This window comes from Schistocerca nitens, chromosome 7, assembly GCF_023898315.1.
Source record: "Schistocerca nitens isolate TAMUIC-IGC-003100 chromosome 7, iqSchNite1.1, whole genome shotgun sequence".
NCBI lineage: Eukaryota > Metazoa > Arthropoda > Insecta > Orthoptera > Acrididae > Schistocerca > Schistocerca nitens.
Window position 1 is genome coordinate 388,685,446 of NC_064620.1, and position 21,723 is coordinate 388,707,168.

The following is a 21,723-nucleotide window of genomic DNA, read 5'->3' on the forward strand; positions in this document are numbered from 1 at the left end:
CTCCCTGATGGCCTTCGATGAACATTTCCCCAGTTGTGATGACCAAGTAGAATATCTGCCTTCCTCCATCGGAAACAAGTGGAGGAGGTTCAGGTGATAGCCCTCTCTTCTCAGAATCATGAGTGCTACAATGCCACCTTTACTGTGAGGGAGCTAGATCATGCTGTCAAATCATCCCAATCCCCCGCCCCAGGGCCAGACGCTGTTCACATTCAGATGTTGCAGCACCTTTCTTTTGCGGGCAAGCACTTTTCTGCTTTATATGTACAATCGCATCTGGGCAGAGGGCATATTTCCCAAATGCTGGCATGAAGCCACTGTCGTACCCATATCTAAGCCCGATGTGGACAAACACCTTCCATCTAGCTGCTGCCCCATTTCTGTCACCAGCTGTGTTTGCAAGGTGACGAAACATATGATTCGTGTTCGAGTGGCATAGTGGCTAAAGTCTTTCAAATCTCTGCTGTTCTGCAGTTGACCATCTCATCACTTTGTCCACCCATGTCATGAATGATTTTCTGTGGATATCCCAGACTGTGGCCATGTTGTTAGGTTTGGAGAAAGCCTGTGACTCCTGCTGGAGGACTGGTATCCTCCATACTCTCTACACGTGGGGCTTCTGTGACTGCCTGCCCCATTTCCTTCAGGAATTAATAAAAGGTCGAGTTTTCAAGGTACGTGTGGGTTCTGCCTTGTCGGACACCTTTATCCAGGAAAGCAGTGTGCCTCAGGCTTCTGTCCTGAGGACAGTGTCGTCCTCTTTGCTGTCGCCAGTAACCCTATAATGGCCTGTCTCCCACCAGGCATATCCGGCTCCCGTTTCATTGACGATTTTGCCATCTATTGCAGTTCTCCACGGACCTGTCTCATTGAGCGGTTTCTTCAGTGATGTCTTGTCTGTCTTTACTCATGGAGCATCGACAGTGGCATTTGTGTTTCCACTGACAAAATCATTTGTATGAATTTCTGGTGGCACATTTGGTTTCTTCCATCGTCTTTACATCTTTGGCCTGTTGCCCTTCCGTTCATTGAAACTATGAAATTCCTGGGACTCATGCTCAATAGGCAACTTTCTTGGTCCTCCCATGTGCCTTACCTGGTAGCCCACTGTATGCGAACCCTCACTGTCTTACGTGTCTTCAATGGTACTTCCTGGGGTGCAGATGAAACCACCCTCCTCCGTTTGTACTGGCCCTTTGTCCGTTTGAAACTAGACTATGGGTGCTTTGTTTATGCGTCTGCACGCCCATACCTCGTACGCCGTCTCGACACTATCCACCATCGTGGCATCCGTTTGGCCACCACCTTGCCCTTAATTTGCATCCTAAGGCCAATACTCTAGACTTGCTCTATCGCCTTCAGTTTCATGACCTTCGCATGGAACTTCACACTAGTACCTTTCTGTACACTGATAGCTCTTCGACAGACCATGTTGTCAGGAGTGCCTTAGTCATTTGCACCAGGTATCTGCTTCCAGAACACTGCTCAGTATTTACAGCAGAGCTCTTCACCCTGATCAGGCCACGCAGTATATCTGGTGACACAGGCTTTTCAATTGCGTCATCTACTCAGACACACTCAGTGCCTTGTGTGCTGCACACCATCCATCCCTTAGTGCAGTGGGCCCAGGAAAGCTTTAAGTGGGTTCCTGGTCACAACAGTCTGACAGGAAACGAGGCCACTGCTGCTGCTGCTGCTGCTGCTGCTGCCAAGGCTGCAGTTCTTGTACCTCAGCCTGCTAGTTCTTACGCTCCCTCACATCATCTCTGTGTTGCCATCTGTCAGGTGGTGGTGTCACTTTGGCATCACCATTGGTCCTGCCTTCATGGGAAAAATCTCCGGGTTATTAAGCCTATCCCAGCAGCTTGGACGACTTCCTCTTGGCCCTCTCGCCGCGAGGAGATCATTTTAATTATGTTGCGTATTGGGCACTGTCTTTGTAGCCATCACCATTTGTTAAGTGGCGCTCCCCCACCACTTTGTGCCAAATTTTTACTGTCCACTATTTCCTGATAAAGTGCTCTTTTTTTTACCCGCTTAAGTTCCTGTTTGTGTTTGCCATGTGAGTTATCGGCTGTTTTAGCAAACAATGCACTGGCTGTTGACCGCTTTTTACATTTTATCCTTTGTAGCAAAGGCCACTTAATTTTTAATTCCAGACCTTCATTTCTTTATGGCATATTTTATAGACCTTTCTCCATGTCCCTGTTCTCAGACGTCTTCTCTTCCATCAATTGAGTTTGACGTGTAGTCGTTTTTAACTCCTCTCTTTGTCTTCATGTTCTACAGTTTTGACATGGGCGCATATGACCCTAGTTGTTTTCGCGCCCTAAAAAAAAAATAAACAAACAGCACAACAGAGCTTATACTTCAATAGACCTTAGTTTGATTAGAAGACACTTGTGAGGGACAGTGTCGGAATCCATCTGGGAAGTTAGAAATATGGAATCAATTTGAGATGCAGTGTCAATAGCACTTATAAATTAGTATGATTAAAGAGGTAGTTTTGTTTTACAAGAATGATTTTTCTGAACCCTTTCTGAATGAGTGTCAATAGATCATTTTCTTAGAGGTAATTCATAATGTTTGAACACAGTATATGTTCCAAAACTCTAATCCAAATTGATGTCGGAGGCGAGTGTCTGGCTATTTGTCTTTCAGAATTTAATCTAAAATGATTCTCAGGTGGTCCCAGTAACGATGGAGATATGCCATTGTGTGCTAGTGGACCCTCTTATGCTTTCTGCTAATAGATCTGTTTACTTGCTTTTTGCCTCACATATTCAGCAGTTGGCTATGAAAAGTACGATCCAGTCTTCCTGCAGCACCCACTAGAGCAGCAACAATGTGAGATCTCACATTGGTCTTAAAGAGTTTGCACAGCTCCACGTTCACAGCAGAGTTAACCTGAGGCTACCAAACCCGCACTTGTGTCCACAGTGGCTGCTCTAGTTTCAACTAGGATGATATCAACTCCCACAACTATCCCCACCTAGTCATTTTTGTTAAATTACCTACACATTTGTCCTGTTTTTTTCTGTTAGCATGTGTGCGTGTGTGTGGGGGGGAGGGGATGCGCGCGCGCATGTGTGTGCATGTGCGAGTTTATCAGCATCTTGAGGATGCTCTTCTGTGGGTCAGACCTGTGACCACTCGTGCTGCATCCCTTTGCATGTGTTCAGCAACTTCTGTTAGTCCTAAAATGGAGTGTTTGGAAAGCAGTGTCCATGGCTAAAGTGCACTTAGTTGTCATTGGCCATATAGTATGCCAATTTTGGCAGTTCATTGAAGTTGGTCGTAGTCAATAGAGTGTAGTGTATCTATATCTACATGTATACTCTGCAAACCACCGTGAGGGGTGCGGGAAGAATGATGGTTTGAATGCCTATGTGTGTATAGTAATTATAATAATCTTATCTTCACAATCCATATGTGAGGGATATGTAGGGATTGTAGTTTATTCATAGAGTAAATTTAAAAGCCATTTTTTGAAACTTCGTTAATAGATTTTCTCATGATAGTTTACGTCCGTCTTCAAGAGTCTTCCAGTTCAGTTTCATTCAGTACCTGTGTGACATGCTCCCATGGATCAAACAAACCTGTGACCATTTGTGCTGCCCTTCTCTGTCTACGTTAAATATCCCATGTTAGTCCTATCTGGTACTGCTCCCACACACTTGAGCAATATTGTAGAACTGTTCGCAAGAGTGATTGGTAAGCAGTCTCCTTTGTACGTTGATTGCACTTCCCCAGTCTTATACTAATAAACTGAAGTCTACCACCTGCTTTACCTACAACTGAACGTATGTGATCATTCCTTTTCGTATCTGTACAAAATGTTACACTTGTGTACGTGTGTGAGGTGGCCAATTCCAACAGTGACTAATCTAGAGTGTTATCATAGGATACTAGTTTTTTCATTTTTTGAAGCACAAAATTTTACATTTCTGAACATTTAAAGCAAGCTGCCGATCTCTGCACCACTTTGAAATCTGATCAAGAACTGACTGTATATTTATGCAGCTTCTTTCAGATAGTACTTCATTATAGATGATGCATCATCTCCAGAAAGCCTGATTTTACTGTTAATATTGTCTGTGAGTTCATTAATGTATAACATGTTGCCTCCTCACTACCGAAAAGTCTTCAATCCAGTCACAAATTTCACTTGATACCCATTTGACTGTAATTGTACTGAGTCAAATGCGTTTTGGAAATCAAGAAATACAGCATCTATCTAATTGCCGTGATCCAAAGCTTTCAGTATGTTGTGAGAAAAATGTGAGTTGGGTTTCACATGATTGATGTTTTTGAAATCTATGCTGGTTGGAACTGAGGAGGTCATTCTGTTCAAGATGCCTCATTATGTTCGAGCTCAGAAAATGTTCTAAGATTCTACAACAAATCTATGTCAAGGATATTAGATGGTAGTTTTGTGGATGAATTCTAGCTTCTTGTAGTCGGGCATGACATGTGCCTTTTTCCAAGAACTGGGCAGGGCTACTCTAGATTATAGTTAGGAGAGAGGCCAACTCAGCCGCAAATTTAGTATAGAATCTGACAGGGATACCATCAGACTCTGGAGCTCTGTTCAGTTTTGATTTCAGCTGTTTCTCAACACCACTGATGCTAATACATATTTCTTTCATCATCCTTAATTTTTTTTTTTTTTCAGTTCCTCTCTCATTCACTGGGAACTGGACACTTAACTTCGGTGCCTTTACATAGAACTGGATTTCCTTTCGGTTCTGTGAAAGATCACTTTACAATATCCTGCTACCATAGTCGCTGAAGGCAACACACATTGCTCTCTTGACAGCCGAAGGCATTTCATTCGCCATCTATCTACAGCCCTACACTTTATTTTATACCTATTATGCAGTAATCTCTGCTTCTTTAGAAGTTTCTGCACAGTGACAGTATACCATGGAAGTTCCCTCCACTGTGAACTGTTCCACTGGGTACATATCTATGTAGTGCATGGACAACTATTGTTTTAAACTTCAGCCATAGTTCCTTTAATGTTCCTGCCCTGTGCTGAAAGTTTCAAGTTCCTCATTGAGATATGATACTATTGATTTTTTTATCTAGTTGTTTGAATGTATAATGGAAACTCCAGGTGGGAATATCAACAATGTAGGAAAATGTGGATTGCTTCTTACTGTAAAGAAGACACGTCAAGTTGCAGACAGGCACAAGTGTCTTTTGACTGTGCCTGTCTGCAACTCGACGTGTCTTCTTTATTGAATGTATAGTTCCTTCTGCTTGTTGTAGTTGTCGTTTTTACTTCGGTAATCATTGTTGTCACAACCGCATCATGGTCACTGATACCAGTTTCAGTGTGGACATTCTCAAAGAGGTCATGTCTATTTGTTGCTTATTAGATCCAGTATATTTCCATCTTGAGTGGTGTTCTTAACAATCTGTTCTAGGCAGTTATTGAAGTTTCACAGGATGTCTTACCACACCCACTACTAGCAAAACTGTAATTGTCCCAATTTAATTGTTGCATGATTAAAGTCTCCACTGATGATTACAGCATGCTTAGGGAACTTACGTACCAGAGACTGAGGTTTTCTCAGTAGTTTTTGGTTAGATCAGGAGATGATTCAGGTTTGCGACAGAAGGATCCAATTATCATTTTAATCCCATCCCCGATAATGAGTCTTGCCCATTCGATCTCACATGAAGTTTCAGTTTCGTTGGTGGGTTTGGGTTTCTTGTATACTGTAACTATATCACCACCTCAATTTCCCATTTGCCTATCCTTTCAATATACACTTAAAAAAAAAAAAATCACACTGCTATCAATTTCAGGTTTCAGCCAGCTTTGTACTTCGTATTACATGAGCTTCGCTGCTTGTCAAGAGCATTTCAAACTCTTGCACTTTGTTGCAAATGCTTTGGCAGTTTACTAGGATTTTAATACTCTCACCTGTGTGAGGCATTTTTTTGGATCTTACCCTGATACTTCTGGGTTTCCTACAGCTATAGTTATGTGGATTCGATGGAGAGTCACTTAATCAAAACAATCCTTGTGTGCACTCCACACACAGTCAGCTATCTGAGTAGCAACCTCTGATGTTTAGTGCACACCTGACCGATTTAGGGGTACCCTGCAGTTCTCAACCCTATGGCACAAGTCCATGTTGCAGCCTAGATATTGCAGAACTTTTGAAGTCTCCGGTTCAATCCTTCCACTCGACTCGGAATAAAAGGGCCACAATCAGTACTGGGAACAGTGCTGCAAATTGTGGGCTTCGTTGAAACTCAGTGCCCAAGGCTGGTCTTACTAACCTTCTCTACCACTAGCTGGAATGACCCATGAATGACCACGGAACCCAAACGACAGGCACCATTTGTTCCAACGTGTGCCATGATCTGCAGTTGGTTGCACCCTGTTCCCTTGAGGTCTGCTGGAGTAGCCTCTTCAGCAGGTTTAATGAGGCTCCCTGGCATATACACTGGGTGCACTTGATGACCTTTCCTGTCCCTTGCTGCCTAAGGGGTATCTTATGTTACACTTGAACTGCCGATGATTAATAGACCGTACCCTTTTGCGTTTGCCACATCCTGACACTGGACAAAACAGGTTTCCCCAAAACAGGTGAAGTGAGCCCTACCAGCCCAGTTGCAGTTTCAGCGAAAGAGAGCACCTCAGAGTTGTTGGTTAGGGAGATTGGTAAAATGCCCTGAGTCCTCCCTGGTCTCTGTGCACCCTGTACAGGATGTCTAGGTCTACCATTGACGTACCACTTGCAGTCAAGTGGACAAGTAATGGCCTATACCTTCTGCAGAGGAGACAGGATCCACGTAAGAGGATAGTACTTAAGATACTTCTGGTACAGGTATCACAGTTACACGACTCTCGGGAGCTCTTCCAACACGCTGATTCGCAGAAGCTGCCAACCATTTGACAGTAGTCAGAGTGGTTTCCAACTGCTTATGAACGTCACCCAACTCATTCTCTGTTTGGGAACAGCATTCACAGTGGGGCTGCATTTTGGATGGTGCAATGTATCATAATGCAGTGAACAAATAACTTCAAATTAAGCTTACTGATTATCTTTCAATCTGTTTAGCTAAAAAGCTGCTAATTCTCTCTAAGAATTGAAGGAAATGCACATAACGAGATTTCTATTAACGCGTACAGAAACCTTTGGTAAAAGCTACTAGTTTTCTAAAACCTTTTGAGGTTAATTGTAGTTGTTGGCAAACTCAAAAACAGAGTTAATTTACAATAAATGCAGATAATATATAGGATTAATCCTCTTTAAGGGAAAACTGTGCGTAACACAATATGTTAGCTAGAAAATCTGCTACAGTAACTAAGTCACGAACACCAATTTGTTGCAAATTGGTTGTAGGTTATGCAAAGAATAATGGTAGCTTCCAAAAATTCTCAAAAACACAAGTTTCTTTGCATTGATACACAATGGAGTTCTAGGGTGATGAGTTCTTTGGCAGAATTGTGGACCACAAACACTGATTTGGTACAAAATAAATCATTTATCCAAAACATTCATACCTTTACAAAAATATAGTTTTGTAAGCATCCGAAAATTCTCAAAATACCGAATTTCTCACATAATTCTGTGATGAAATTAGGGAATGGTTGTTTTGGAGGAGGATAAGGCCTACTGTTCTCAAAAATTTTAAAAGCACGCAATTAAGTTTAAGCCTACAATTAACAATAACAGCATGAGTAAATAGTGGAAAATTATGCAGAAACTACGTGAATAGTAAAATAAGCGAATCTAGAACTTTAAACGGGCACACGGTATTGTACATGTGCTCTCACACAATGGAAAATTCTTAAGTCGGCTTTTATACGTAAATACACATGCATATGGAATGGATTTTTCACGTGGCTGATTCTGTGCACATTTCTACACTGGCGTGCTGTAGAACACTGCAGCGTGAGTTTATCTCGATCAAAATCGCTAAAATGTGCAACACAGAAGCTTGTCTGCTGCCTGTTGCAGCTAACAGTACAGTAGCCAATGGTAATTATTGAGTCTAATGATTTCTTTCGGCAGAAGTTATGAATGTTATCGAAATAGTGTGTGTCAGAATAATGTTTACTGATTTGCTTATTTTGAATTTTAAGGATTATTACTGATTTTCTTATTTATTTGGGGAATGGAAAAAACTAGATATGCTGACACACTGACTTGAAATTTAGTCCAAAGCCTAGATTAGGGTGAAATTTGAAAATTTGCTTGTGAGTTCTCAAAGCCACCTAATTGCAATGCAAAATACAATTGCCATAATAGATAGATGTGTAGTGTAGCCCGAGTTATATGTTCGTCATTGCTGTAACTTACTTGTTTGTTTTATTTCTGATTTTTATGAAAAATGCCATGATGTGTTTGGATTCTAACCCAACAGAACAAAATAACTTAATGTACAAACCATAGAAAATTATGAACAAGCATTCTGATTCGCCACAGACAACCAACTTAGGATTCTTCGTATTCAGTTCCCATAGTTTCACAATACTGTGAGTGAACTGTATCATCTCTTTTGTAGACTCATAGTATTTTCATGGTATTCAACCAATGAACCAAAGTATTGCATATGGTTGAGCAGATGTGATCATTCCATTTCATATCTCTACAAGTTGTCTGACTCATGTACAGGAGTTGACAAGGAAAGTGTCAGGCAGATTCTTCATGAAAGTTTCAACATGAACAAAGTGTGTTCAAAAATGGTTCCAAAGTGTCTCACAATTGAACAGAAGGAACGCCGAAGAATGATTTGTTCTGACATCCTGGAAAACATTGAAAGTGATCCCACCTTCTTACAAAATGTTATTACTTGCGATGAATTGTGGTTTTTTACTTACGATCTCGAAACTAAACGCCAATCGATGCATTGGAAAACTCCTGGTTCTCCACGACAAAAAAAAGCACGAATGTCAAAATCGAAATTCAAGGCAATGATGATTGGTTTTTTTTTTTTGACATCAAAGGGATTGTGCACATTGATTGGGTACCAGAGGGACAAACAGTGAATCAGCATTACTACATTAGCGTCCTGGCTACCCTACGTGAGCGAGTACGGAGAAAACGGAACGATTTGTGGAGAAAAAAGTCATGGATCCTTCACCAAGACAATGCCCGAGCTCACAGTGCGTTGTCAGTGAAGACGTTTTTGGCAAAAAACAACATTCCCATCTTAGATCATCCACCCTACTCACCTGATTTGGCCCCCTGTGACTTTTTTCTTTTCACTAAAGTCAAGTCAGCTTTGAAAGGAACTAGATTTGAGACTGTTGAAGCAGTAAAAGAAAAAGCGACGGAAGTAATGTATGGACTTACCGAAAATGATCTGCAGCATTGCTATGAACAGTGGAAAATTCGTATGGAGCGGTGTAGAGACCGAGGAGGAGAGTACATTGAAGGAGATAACATGAAATTGTAAATAATTGTAAATAAATGTTTTTTCCAGCATCAGTCCGGTTTTTTTCTAGCCGCACCTCGTAGATAACTGAAGCACCTATTTAAAGTTCACGTAGTTATTAATATCGTCTGCCAGATCTCTAATCCATGAAATTAACAGCAAGGTTCCCAACACAGTTCTCAGGGGCACACTTGTAGTTACTTTTACATTGTTGATCACTCTTCATTCAAGATAAGATGCTACTTCCTCCTTACACCAAGAAATCCTCAATCCAGATCCAAATTATGATGAATACCCCATATTGTATGAATATCAAGAGCTCAGATGGCAACCCAGTTCTAAGCAAAGAAGGGAAGGCAGAAAGGTGGAAGGAGTATATAGAGGGTTTATACAAGGGAGATGTACTTGAGGACAATATTATGGAAATGGAAGAGGATGTAGATGAAGACGAAATGGGAGATAAGATACTGCGTGAAGAGTTTGACAGAGCACTGAAAGACCTGAGTCGAAACAAGGCCCCGGGAGTAGACAACATTCCATTAGAACTACTGATGGCCTCGGGAGAGCCAGTCATGACAAAACTGTACCATCTGATGAGCAAGATGTATGAGACAGGCGAAATACCCACAGACTTCAAGAAGAATATAATAATTCCAATCCCAAAGAAAGCAGGTGTTGACAGATGTGAAAATTACCGAACTATCAGTTTAATAAGTCACAGCTGCAAAATACTAACGCGAATTATTTACAGACGAATGGAAAAACTGGTAGAAGCTGACCTCGGGGAAGATCAGTTTCGATTCCGTGGAAATGTTGGAACACGTGAGGCAATACTAACCTTACGACTTATCTTAGAAGAAAGATTAAGAAAAGGCAAACCTACGTTTCTAGCATTTGTAGACTTAGAGAAAGCTTTTGACAATGTTAACTGGAATACTCTCTTTCAAATTCTGAAGGTGGCAGGGGTAAAATACAGGGAGCGAAAGGCTATTTACAATTTGTACAGAAACCAGATGGCAGTTATAAGAGTCAAGGGGCATGAAAGGGAAGCAGTGGTTGGGAAAGGAGTGAGACAGGGTTGTAGCCTCTCCCCGATGTTATTCAATCTGTATATTGAGCAAGCAGTAAAGGAAACAAAAGAAAAATTCAGAGTCGGTATTAAAATTCATGGAGAAGAAGTAAAAACTTTGAGGTTCGCCGATGACATTGTAATTCTGTCAGAGACAGCAAAGGACTTGGAAGAGCAGTTTGAACGGAATGGACAGTGTCTTGAAAGGAGGATATAAGATGAACATCAACAAAAGCAAAACGAGGATAATGGAATGTAGTCAAATTAAGTCGGGTGATGCTGAGGGAATTTGATTAGGAAATGAGACACTTAAAGTAGTAAAGGAGTTTTGCTATTTAGGGAGTAAAATAACTGATGATGGTCGAAGTAGAGAGGATATAAAATGTAGACTGGCAATGGCAAGGAAAGCGTTTCTCAAGAAGAGAAATTTGTTAACATCGAGTATAGATTTTGGTGTCAGGAAGTCGTTTCTGAAAGTATTTGTATGGAGTGTAGCCATGTATGGAAGTGAGACATGGACGATAACTAGTTTGGACAAGAAGAGAAATTTGTTAACATCGAGTATAGATTTTGGTGTCAGGAAGTCGTTTCTGAAAGTATTTGTATGGAGTGTAGCCATGTATGGAAGTGAGACATGGACGATAACTAGTTTGGACAAGAAGAGAATAGAAGCTTTCGAAATGTGGTGCTACAGAAGAATGCTGAAGATAAGGTGGGTAGATCACATAACTAATGAGGAGGTATTGAATAGGATTGGGGAGAAGAGAAGTTTGTGGCACAACTTGACTAGAAGAAGGGATCGGTTGGTAGGACATGTTTTGAGGCATCAAGGGATCACAAATTTAGCATTGGAGGGCAGCGTGGAGGGTAAAAATCGTAGAGGGAGACCAAGAGATCAATACACTAAGCAGATTCAGAAGGATGTAGGTTGCAGTAGGTACTGGGAGATGAAGAAGCTTGCACAGGATAGAGTAGCATGGAGAGCTGCATCAAACCAGTCTCAGGACTGAAGACCACAACAACAACAACCCCATATTATCATTAATAAGCATAATATTCATTAATAAGCATTAGTGCGGCACGGAGACAAACATTCTCATAAACCAAGTAATACTGCATCTGCCTGATTGTGTTAACCCATGGCTTTCAGGATGTCTCTCACAGGGCCTCTGTTGTTCTTTGCCGGCTCTGCATTGGCCATGGTTGGGCGACCCACGGCTATATCCTGCGCCATGGAGACCCACCTCAGTGTCGGTGCACCGCCCAATTGACAGTGTCCCATATTCTGTTGCGCAGTCCTACTTTGGCTGCCCTGCAATGAAATATTCATTTACCAGACTCGTTACCATTAATTTTAGCAGTCAACACCTCGTCGGCTGATTTAGTTTTACATTTTATATGTTGAGGGTGGGTTTTATCATTCTATGTAAGTTCTAGCGCATGTCTTTTGTCCCTCTGTATCCTCCCCCCTAGTGCTTTTAGGCTGGAGGTTTTAATGTGTTACAGAGTGGCTGGCTTACCCTTTTTATTCCCATGATCAGCCAGCCATGATCTTCTGCTCTCTTGTTTTAGTTCCTTCTACCTGTTTCTTGCGTCTCTGGTTTTCTTGTCCTACTTTGTCCATTGTAGTGTTTGTTGCCCTTTGTCGTTCTTGAGGTTTTTCCTTTCTCTCAGCTTTGTGTCGTAAGTCTCGTTTGTCTTGGTCTCCCGTTTGTGGAATTGTTTTAATAGGAAAAGGGAACCGATTACCTAGAAGTTTGGTCCTTTCCCCCCCTCTTTAAACCAACCAACCAACCACACTGGTGGTTTGTGATGGACAATAACTCTGAGATTGTAAATATAAATCTGTGTGGGCTTATGGTAAACTGAATGACCCAGAGAACCATCATTTGTCCATTTAACTAGAAAATCCGATAGTTAATATTCTTATGAAGTTGTGATGGCACAAAAACTCCGTCAGTTTATACTCTCCATGGGGCCATACTATGAAGATGTCAACACTATATCACAGAAGAACAGTTGATTTAATTACTGCTAATTCCAGGGCTGTTTCCTCGGAATCCTCCATATAAAGATAGGACACCAAGTGAGAGAGTGTTTCCCATGGTGATACTAACAGTCTGTTATTAAACATAAAATATGTTGTGGAAAGACCCTGCCAGAATGAGGCTGTGATATCTTCATGAAATTTATTGCAGTTGGTGCCAGGGAGTCTACGATTAGGGTCCTTGTGAAAAGACAGACCATGTCAGAGCCAAGCCATTTTAATTTGTTTTGATTAAGTGCACCAAGCCTCTTGATATTCTGCCAAGTTGCAATAGTCTGCCAAGCAGTGAATGTGGTGTGAACATTTCCTCCACAAATGGTCTTAATAAAGATGCAGGATGTTAAGCTAAATCATATTTAGCTTCACAAATATTGCTTACTGTTGATGTAATAGTAGACTCTGATTTTATGAAGGCTGTACAGTTTGAGTGGAACACAAGAACACAACTATGTGTTCTTAGTCTTTAGATGAAAGCTTGAGGTGGTAGTCATACAGAAACAATGATAAACAATTTGAAAATTGAATTACAGCACTACTGGAATGGAGCTGCAACAGCTATTATCACCATGTAGTTGAGTTCCGTCAACTATCCACAGCACATTCTATGATAGCCACTGCATTGCAGGAAACAAATTTCCCTGAAGATTATCACCTTATCGTCAGAAAATACAACACACCACAGGAACTGTTTAAATATAGGCAGCAGTTCTGGAAGAGTCTATACACTACTAGATTCGGATGTATTTAGTAAACAAGCTCCCCTAAATATAAACATAAAAGCAGTTGCATTATGGATACCAATACCTTCCATAGTAACAATTTACAACATTTACCTCTCACCAGACTGAAAGCAATCCAACAAGACACCAAGTATCTTGAAAATAACCTACCACTACCAATCTTACTATTAGGAGACTATAATGCTCAGGAACACTTGTAGGGCTGCACATAACTCCAGCAGAGGCAGATTAATGGAGCAGCTCATTACTGACATCGATTTGCACCTCCTCAACACCAGAGAATCACCTCACCCCCCCCCCCCTCCCCACGGGGGCTCATCGCTCGGTGGTGAATTCATATTTGGCTACCTTGGGGCCCCAGTCATTGCCGCAACTCATCTCTTTCTGTGCAGCATGTCTATCCTCCTGTGATTCTTTTGTCTCTCCCGTGGGGAACATGTCTTGGATATTTTCAGGAATGCATTTCTGAAGTTTCGGTAGTCTGGCATTGGAACAGTCCCTCGTCTGTTTTTCCGTACTTTCTTCATTCTACATCTCCTCCCCTTCCTCCACTTTGGCATTTGGGATCACTCTTTGTTCCTTCTGCCTTCCTGTGCACTCCTGAAAGCCGACACATGCATTTGATGCATAACAGGTGACTGGGTAACGCGTAATTTTGTTGCAGCCCTGGGTTGACAGGTATGGTTCTCATGTAACCTCTGGTATAGGTCAGGCCCAGGGAGGCATAATTGCTTGAGCTGATACCTTTCCAGATGCCGACTGGTCCCTCTGTCTGGAATTCACGAGGTGTGACCTGAGGTGTGGACAATCACCGTAGATGGGTGAACCCCCCAGAGGGCACCCCACTTGGAAGGAGCATGCCATCGGAGACACTGGCAATCCTAGGGGATTTTTCACAATGAGCCAGTCACATTTATCTCAAACCTCCACTCGGTATTATGCCATCAAGCTTCAGGTGCCTGGAATACAGAATGCCTCACTCTGACTTCAGCAAATGAACTACGGGTGATGAAACCCACTACGAATCGGTGAAAGTCCTCCATGGAGACCTCTTGCAAGGACTCTATTGTCCTTTGCTGGCTCCGCATTGGCCATGACTCATGTTCATCTCCTCTGTCGCAAGGACCCACTCCCTGTCATTGTAGTTCCTGTTTGACAGTGGTCCACACTTTGCTGGACTGTCCCAGCCTAGCTGCCCTGTGGTGGACTCTTAATCTCCATGACTCGCTGCCCCTACTGTTTAGAAATGGTGCCTTAATGGTTGACTTAGTTTTACATTTTATTCATGAAGGTCACTTTTACCAGTCTGCTGCCTAGATGGGACACCTTACCTCCTTTCTTCCTCTGTCTCCCATTCTTCTTTTTGTCCTTTATCTTGCCTTCATACCTTTCGTAGACCTTGGGATTTTCTTCCCCTGGGTTTTACATGGTAGGTTACCTCTGTTGTACAGTCATGTAAACTTCACTGTTCTAGGAAAGAGGGACTGATGACCTAGTAGTTTGGTCCCTTTAATCATCCAACGAGCCAGCCAACCAACCGACCAGACTTCTGCGTATTTAGATTGAACAGTGACCACCTAGTGTGCTTGGACTCTGCAGTTAGACTGCTGACACGTGATTGCAATGATCAGAGTAAAGGTTGACAGCATCTGGTTCCTTCACATCCTTTACACACTCAGTGGGTGGGGTTTCTGGAGCCACCTGTCAATCTTGATAAAGAGCTTCCTACACTTTGGTATTGGAGGGAGTCTCAGCAAATGCATTATGCGAGTGAATGGAGTATCCAGGGATCAGTCCTGTGTGTCACATTCTTCACCACTACAATAAATGGTGTGGGCACCAAAGTCTCATAATCATTTTATATAGATGATTTCTTCCTCCAGTAAAATGCCACATCCTCATGCTGCCAAACGCCAGCAGCAGGGAGCCACTCGGAAAGGGCAAGAATGGTTTAGAAACATGGTTGTTATTTCTCTTTATGTGAAAATTAGAGTTAACAACAATATCAATAAGGTTCGGCATTTTTTGTCACATCAAGGCCTTTGATTGTGACAGTCATGGAAGAACTGCAAGGGAAACTGAATCAATACGGCATTAAAGACCCTTATTTGTGTGAAGTCTTTTCTTACCACAGAAAACAGAGGGTCTGATTAACAAACGATACAAAAGGAATAAAATTATATTTGGAATGGGAAAAGATTAAATATGGTGTGCCGCAAAGTTTGGTGCATAGTTCACTCACATTTTTGGTCTTCATTAACGATTTTACTGGTAGGACTCTTCAGAAAACTGTAATGTCTAGTAGTGACACAAGAATATTGAAAAAGGACACACACACAGCCACGCTGGACACAGACAGTAGGATAATGGGACAAGCTTCCAACTGGTTCATAGCCAACAAGTTAATCCTTAATCACACAAAAACAAATATTATGTAATCCCAGACAAATCAAAATGGCTTAAAAGTATCAGAAGTAGAGATCAATAGGTGTTGGCCTACAATGGATGAGGCTCCATATGTTCATGTTCTTAGGCATCCAGATGGATGACAAACTAAGGTGGGTTCCAAATGGAGTTATACACCCAGGTGCAAAAGTCTGTAACAGTTTGGTGTTGGACATCCAGTAGGCAGCTGAAAATCCTCAAATATATATATAAAAAAAGATTGTTCCTGCTAATGTGTAACATGATAGTTCCACATCCGTAAAGGATCTATTTCATGAGAGTATTTCTGGAAAATGTAGGAATGAATGAATGAATGAGTGAGTGAGTGAGTGAGTGAATGAGTGTTTAGAAATGTTTTTGATACCTGAATATTTAGTACTTTTTATAGTATTTGATTCATATTGTGTATATACTTACATATGAAAGACTGTGATATGTCCAAAATTACTTTAGGATTGTCTCTTCAGCAGAAGCACATGGAGGCACAGAACAGAGTTGCCACATTGCGCACGAAAGACAAGCATAATCTTTCATTTCATTTAACTTGCTCAAACCGGCAAATTATTCACTTTATAAATATTGAATCAATGTGTTCTGGAAGAGTTACACTATGTTTTGATTGTAGTTTTATCTGTGGTAACAAATTATTAAGACAATACAGGGACAGTTTATGAAAGTGATTTTCTCCTGCCATTACAGAATTTTCGACAGGCAGGAACATTTTTCTTATTGAAATCAGGTGAATACATTATATGAATGAAATATTAAGAGTGCATCATATTTTCATCTGTGCAAAACCAGAACTTTGTCGGAGATCTCTAATGTGAGATAAGAAGTTAAATATGATGCAAATTATCTGCTCACGCAACTACTAATTGGGCGTCCGTACAGATTCAATTTGAGAAACAAGTTGCTATAGGTTTATAATGAAACTGTTTTAATTTTTCTGATCTGTCAACTTAATTCTAACATAACAAAAAATAAGATTAAGTATGTTTATCACAGTGGGAAAACACACTTCTTAAATAGGCCAACCATTATTGTTTTGAAAGCAAAAGTGATCCAAATAATAGGGCCTCTGTTGCAGCATTTATATCCTAAACAGTAATATTTATTTTGTGCAATACAGACTTAATTCCTGAGATGAACTTGCCTCAGAATTAGTTGCTCTGAAGGCCTTCTTATTAAAATTTCAAAACTTACGATTATATAGGTTTGTTATGTAGGTACTTACAGGTGTAAACTTTGCATTCAAAATATTTATCTGAATCCACCTGTGCTCCATTTCTACAAGGATAATGAAAAAACTTCACAAATACCATTCTTGTCACTATGACAGTTTTGAGGTGTCACTATCATTGTCACTGTCACTTTCGCCATTGTATGAAATTATCGTTTCCTCCACTGATTGTCGAAAAGAGCTTCAGGCTACCGCACTCTTTCCATAATGCTCTTTCTTTCAGTCTACAGTGGTGGCATTCCTAACAGCTTCTAATGTGAGTGCTTTGACTGCAGAGAGGATAAATTTATTATCTGGCAACATTAACCTTTAACTTGTTCCCATGTTAACTCAATTGGGTTGAAATGGCAGTGATAATGTGGTACCCTAACAGCTGTATACCAATGTTTTTTTGCCAGTTTTTTCGATTTTGTTGAGTGGTAACTGTGGCTTAGAGAGAGATTTTTTCCATAAGATCCATCTTCTGAAGGTCATCATTTACGTTGACATTATGATGCTGAAGCCAGTCAGTCATTTCCTCCTTTCATTTGCATAGTAGGTGCCTTGTCAGCAACAATTAAATGGTAAGGAGCATTATCCAGAACAATTGTTGCTGGTTTTTGAATATTTGGTATTAGTGAATCTGCTTTTCTTTGTGATAATCTCCTGTGTTCTTTGATTTAAAAAGCAAGAGACTGTTTGGGAGAAAACATTGCAAACTGCCTGCATGAAGAAGAATAGTGTGGCCCCCTGACCAGAAGCCATTGCCACTATTCCTTTAGCTGTGTCATCTGCCCAGCCCTGACAATGTGACCAGAATTGACCCACATTTTGTCAAACCACACCACTTCGTCGATATTTGTGCTACAGATGTCCCTTAAGAATCGGCATCGCCACACCATCATATACTCCCTGTCCATCAACAATTTATGGCCACAAAAAAGTCCATAGTGAAAGCCTAGGTTGTATGCAACTGTGGACAAGTGTGAACGAATGCCTTGAGAAGGTTCTGATACTTTAGGTGTGACCAGTAACTTTACTGAGTGTTGGATGTTCCTTCCTGTGATAATCGTAAACATGGTGACTTACATCCTGTGCAAACAAATTGATATTGGTAATCCACTTACCCATATTACGTTTTTTCAAGGGGTGTTAAGTTTCAATGGTTCCTCAGCTTCCTTTTCTTTGTCAGACACTTCCTTCCTATGTTCAAAACAATGTTTTTGTTTATATTCAGAGCTGCAGCAGTTTTTTCGATTACTTTGTTAACGGAGAGCAGCGGGCCACTATTAAGTTTCTCATTCTCAAAGTAGGTACATAAGGTGCAAACCATTTCCCTCAACTGCTCTCCCCTGATCAAGAGAATGACATCAGACTTTTCCACTTACAACTTTTGTTGAACTTCATGCTGACATCATTGAGTACCACACAACAAATATTAGTGACAACAATAATGGTAAAAACAAATAACAATAATGACAAATCAAAGAACAGCCCATACAACCATAAAAACAAACACAAAGAAAGTCGTAGGAGACAATGATCACATAGGACAGCAAACTGACTGCAACTAAAGCACACTACAAGTGAGGAGTTGGTGTTGTGTGCCATGAAGTTTTGACAACTTCATGGGTTTGCTGCAGCTGCAAGTAGGCTGGTATTGGCAGAAATTTGCCGGGGCCTGCCGCGTGGGCTTCCCCAACTACCACTTGTGTCCTTGCTGTCAATCCTAAAGTAATTTTGGACAGACTATAGGACTGCAACTGAACTGGAGATCAATTGTGATTAGAAAATGCTAGAAAACCATACTGAAGTACTGTGTTAAACATCTCAGTGTTAGTCACAGTTTTGGTGTCATGGTAACGTCTCAATGCAAATTTTCTTCATTTGCGTTAGTAAATCTGAATCTCCAATTGACTGATGTATTGACTGTTACAGAGTACCATGGGAACTTACGTTAATGGGTTGAAAATGACAAAAGGTTCAGCAGTAATACTGAAAGCTGGTGATGACATTCAGTTTGGGTGCAACAGTAAATGGAAGTACACATTTTCATTCCTGTATAATCATCAGAACAGTGAGGTTCTTGACGTGAAAAGGGCAAAATTGGATTCGGATGAGTAAGTAGATACATCAGTATTTTGATTGTAAATTGTGAAAAATTTTCATAACTGTACTATTAATACCCACCAAATGCATTGATGATTATTGTAGTAGATTTACAGCCAGTTGTTTATACTGAATGTGGAAAACCTTCTTGGACATCTTGAATCAGTTAGTGCCATGAGGGTGCTTGTTACAAGAGCAGCAGTTGGAAACCTAGAATGTCGTGTGGATGTTACTTTAAGATTAGAAGTGTGACTAACTGGATAACTGTCAGTCTGCCAATCTAAAGCACTGAGCTTCGATCATCAGTGGGTCGTAGATTTTTTTTTTTTTTTTTTTTTTTTTTTGCTTTCACTTACCGATTTTTTCACCCTGAAAATAATTTGTTAATGTGAAAAATACTTAATTATACTGTGTTTCAAGAGTCCACCAAAAACCATAAATCCTACTGTAACTGGCTGGGTAAGTCAGTTCATAAGACAGAGAAAGGAAAAGGGTGTATCACATCCAGAAAGGTTGTGTCTAGTAAAGCAAAGCAGTGCTCTAACCAATCTCCCTTTATGATGGGAGATCCTAGTAGTTATGGAGTAACTAATGCATGTGTGCTATTGCTGCAGCCCTCACGGTTAGTCCTGCATCAGCAAGTTGCAAGGTGACCTAAGCACACTGACCTCTTAGTGGCCCAAATGGTACTTGACAGGATCAGACAGACTAGTGGAAAGTGACTTTTCAAGGATGTGATCTAGATTAAGCGGAGAAAATATGCAAAGTTTTAAGGACATAGAAACGAACGTCAGTGATGTGTAAAATTTTAATATCAAGCAAATTATGTCCTCCTGCCCACTGCAACTCGGTGGCACCCCAGCTCCTGGTCTCCAATCTCCCTTCCACCCCTTATTTTCTCCTGTCTGTTGCTGTCTTACTGCCCAGTATCTTCAGCCATACCTCCCAACTTCATTTATATCCACTTGACCCCACCATTAAGTGGGGACAGGGGGGGGGGGGGGGTTCCTAGGGCCATCTAAGAACTGAACCCCAAGGCTTTGCAATGGTAACCTAGCCGTTACCAACTGTAGCATCATATTTTATGTATCAATAAACACATTTCTGTGATTCAATATGGAAAGTATGTATTTTACTGCTCTAGTATAAATAGTATTGTTACCTATTATTTAGGAATAAACAGACGACTCACCGAAAGGCAGAAGCGCTGCGCCATCGACAGATACACAAAAAAAAGGTACAGAACTTTGATTTGCTAGCTTTCAAAATGAAATTAGTTTCTCAATCTGTAGGAGAAACACACACACACATACACACACACACACACACACACACACACACTCACACAAGTATTCCTACATTGTGCTCATTTGACTGCCAGAAAAGGCCAACAGTGAGGGTACTAAAGTGAGGTGATGTGGGGATGCAGGTGAGGTGGGGTGAGGGATGGAGAGAGGGGGGAGGGCAGGGAGGGTGGGGGGGGGGGGGCATCTAGCAGCTCTTGGGAAAGTGAGGAACCATCCGTGGGCTAGATAGGGTTGCAGGTAAAGGGGGCAGGTGGCAGATGGCTGAGCACGAAATTTCACAGATTAGGGCGTGAGATGGCAGCACACAACTATCTGACACAGAACAGGGAGGTTACACAAGTGAAGAATGTGCTGTAAGGATAGCTCCCATCTGTGCAGCTAAGAAAAGCTGTTGGTGTTGGGGAGGATCCAGATGGCATGGGTTGTGAAACAGCATTGAAATCTCGCATGTTGTTCTCTACAGCATTTTGTGCCAGTGGGTGCCCCACCTTCTTGTTGTCAATAGTTTGACAGTGGCCATTCATTCTCGTTGACAGTTGGGTGGTCATACGAATTTAAAATGCTGTGCAACAGTTGCAGCGGAACTGGTATATGGCATGGCTGCGTTCACAGGTGGCCTGGCCTGGCCTGACTTGGTCATCCTCCTATGAGACAAAGGTTCCACCACTGTTGTGATGAATCGGAGTGACTACCTGGTGGATGGTCTCTGCCAGCAGTCCAAGACATCCACCTACAAGCTCTGCCAAAGTGACCCAATCCCAGAAGTCCAACATAACCTCCACTTCCTGCTGAAATCCTTAGGCCCTTTCCAGAACCTCTCCCTTGAATCCATCTCCCTGCTCTCCGCAACAGCCCACACACCCACCTTCTAAATGTTCCCCAAAATCTACAAACTTAACAATCCTGGGCACCCCATTGTAGCTGGTTGCAGTGCCCCTACTGAAAGAATCTTGGCCCTCGTTGACCAACATCTGCACTCAGTTTTTCCGTAACCTAGCCTCCCACATTAAAGATGCCAACCGCTTCATGCGCTGGCTCTCCACCATCCCCACGCTCTTTCCTTCCGGGTCCCTACTTGTCACTATAGATGCAACTTCTTTATATACCAACATCTCTCATGCTTATGGCCTTGCCACAATTGAACACTAGCTCTCCTATTGCCCTGCAGATTCCAAAGCCAGCACTTCATTCCTAGTACATCCAGCCAACTACATCCTAACCCATAACTACTTCACCTTTGAAGGGAAGGTATACAAACAAATTTATGGCACAGTCATGGGAACCCACATGGCACTCTCCTATGCCAACCTGTTCATGGACCAGCTAGCTTTCCAAAATGGTAAATCCATGGTCTGGTTCAAGTCTATTGATGACATTTTTAT

General features: G+C 41.5%; 1 protein-coding gene across 1 annotated transcript in view; it reads left to right on the forward strand.

The window, feature by feature from the left end:
* The window catches only part of LOC126195168 (E3 ubiquitin-protein ligase rnf8-like), a 151,071-nt gene that overhangs the window by 11,579 nt on the left and 117,769 nt on the right, over nt 1-21,723 (forward strand). Inside the window, exon 3 of the mRNA XM_049933680.1 lies at nt 18,864-19,045. Coding sequence (XP_049789637.1) covers nt 18,864-19,045 — 182 coding nt within the window. The remainder of the gene's footprint in view (nt 1-18,863; nt 19,046-21,723) is intronic.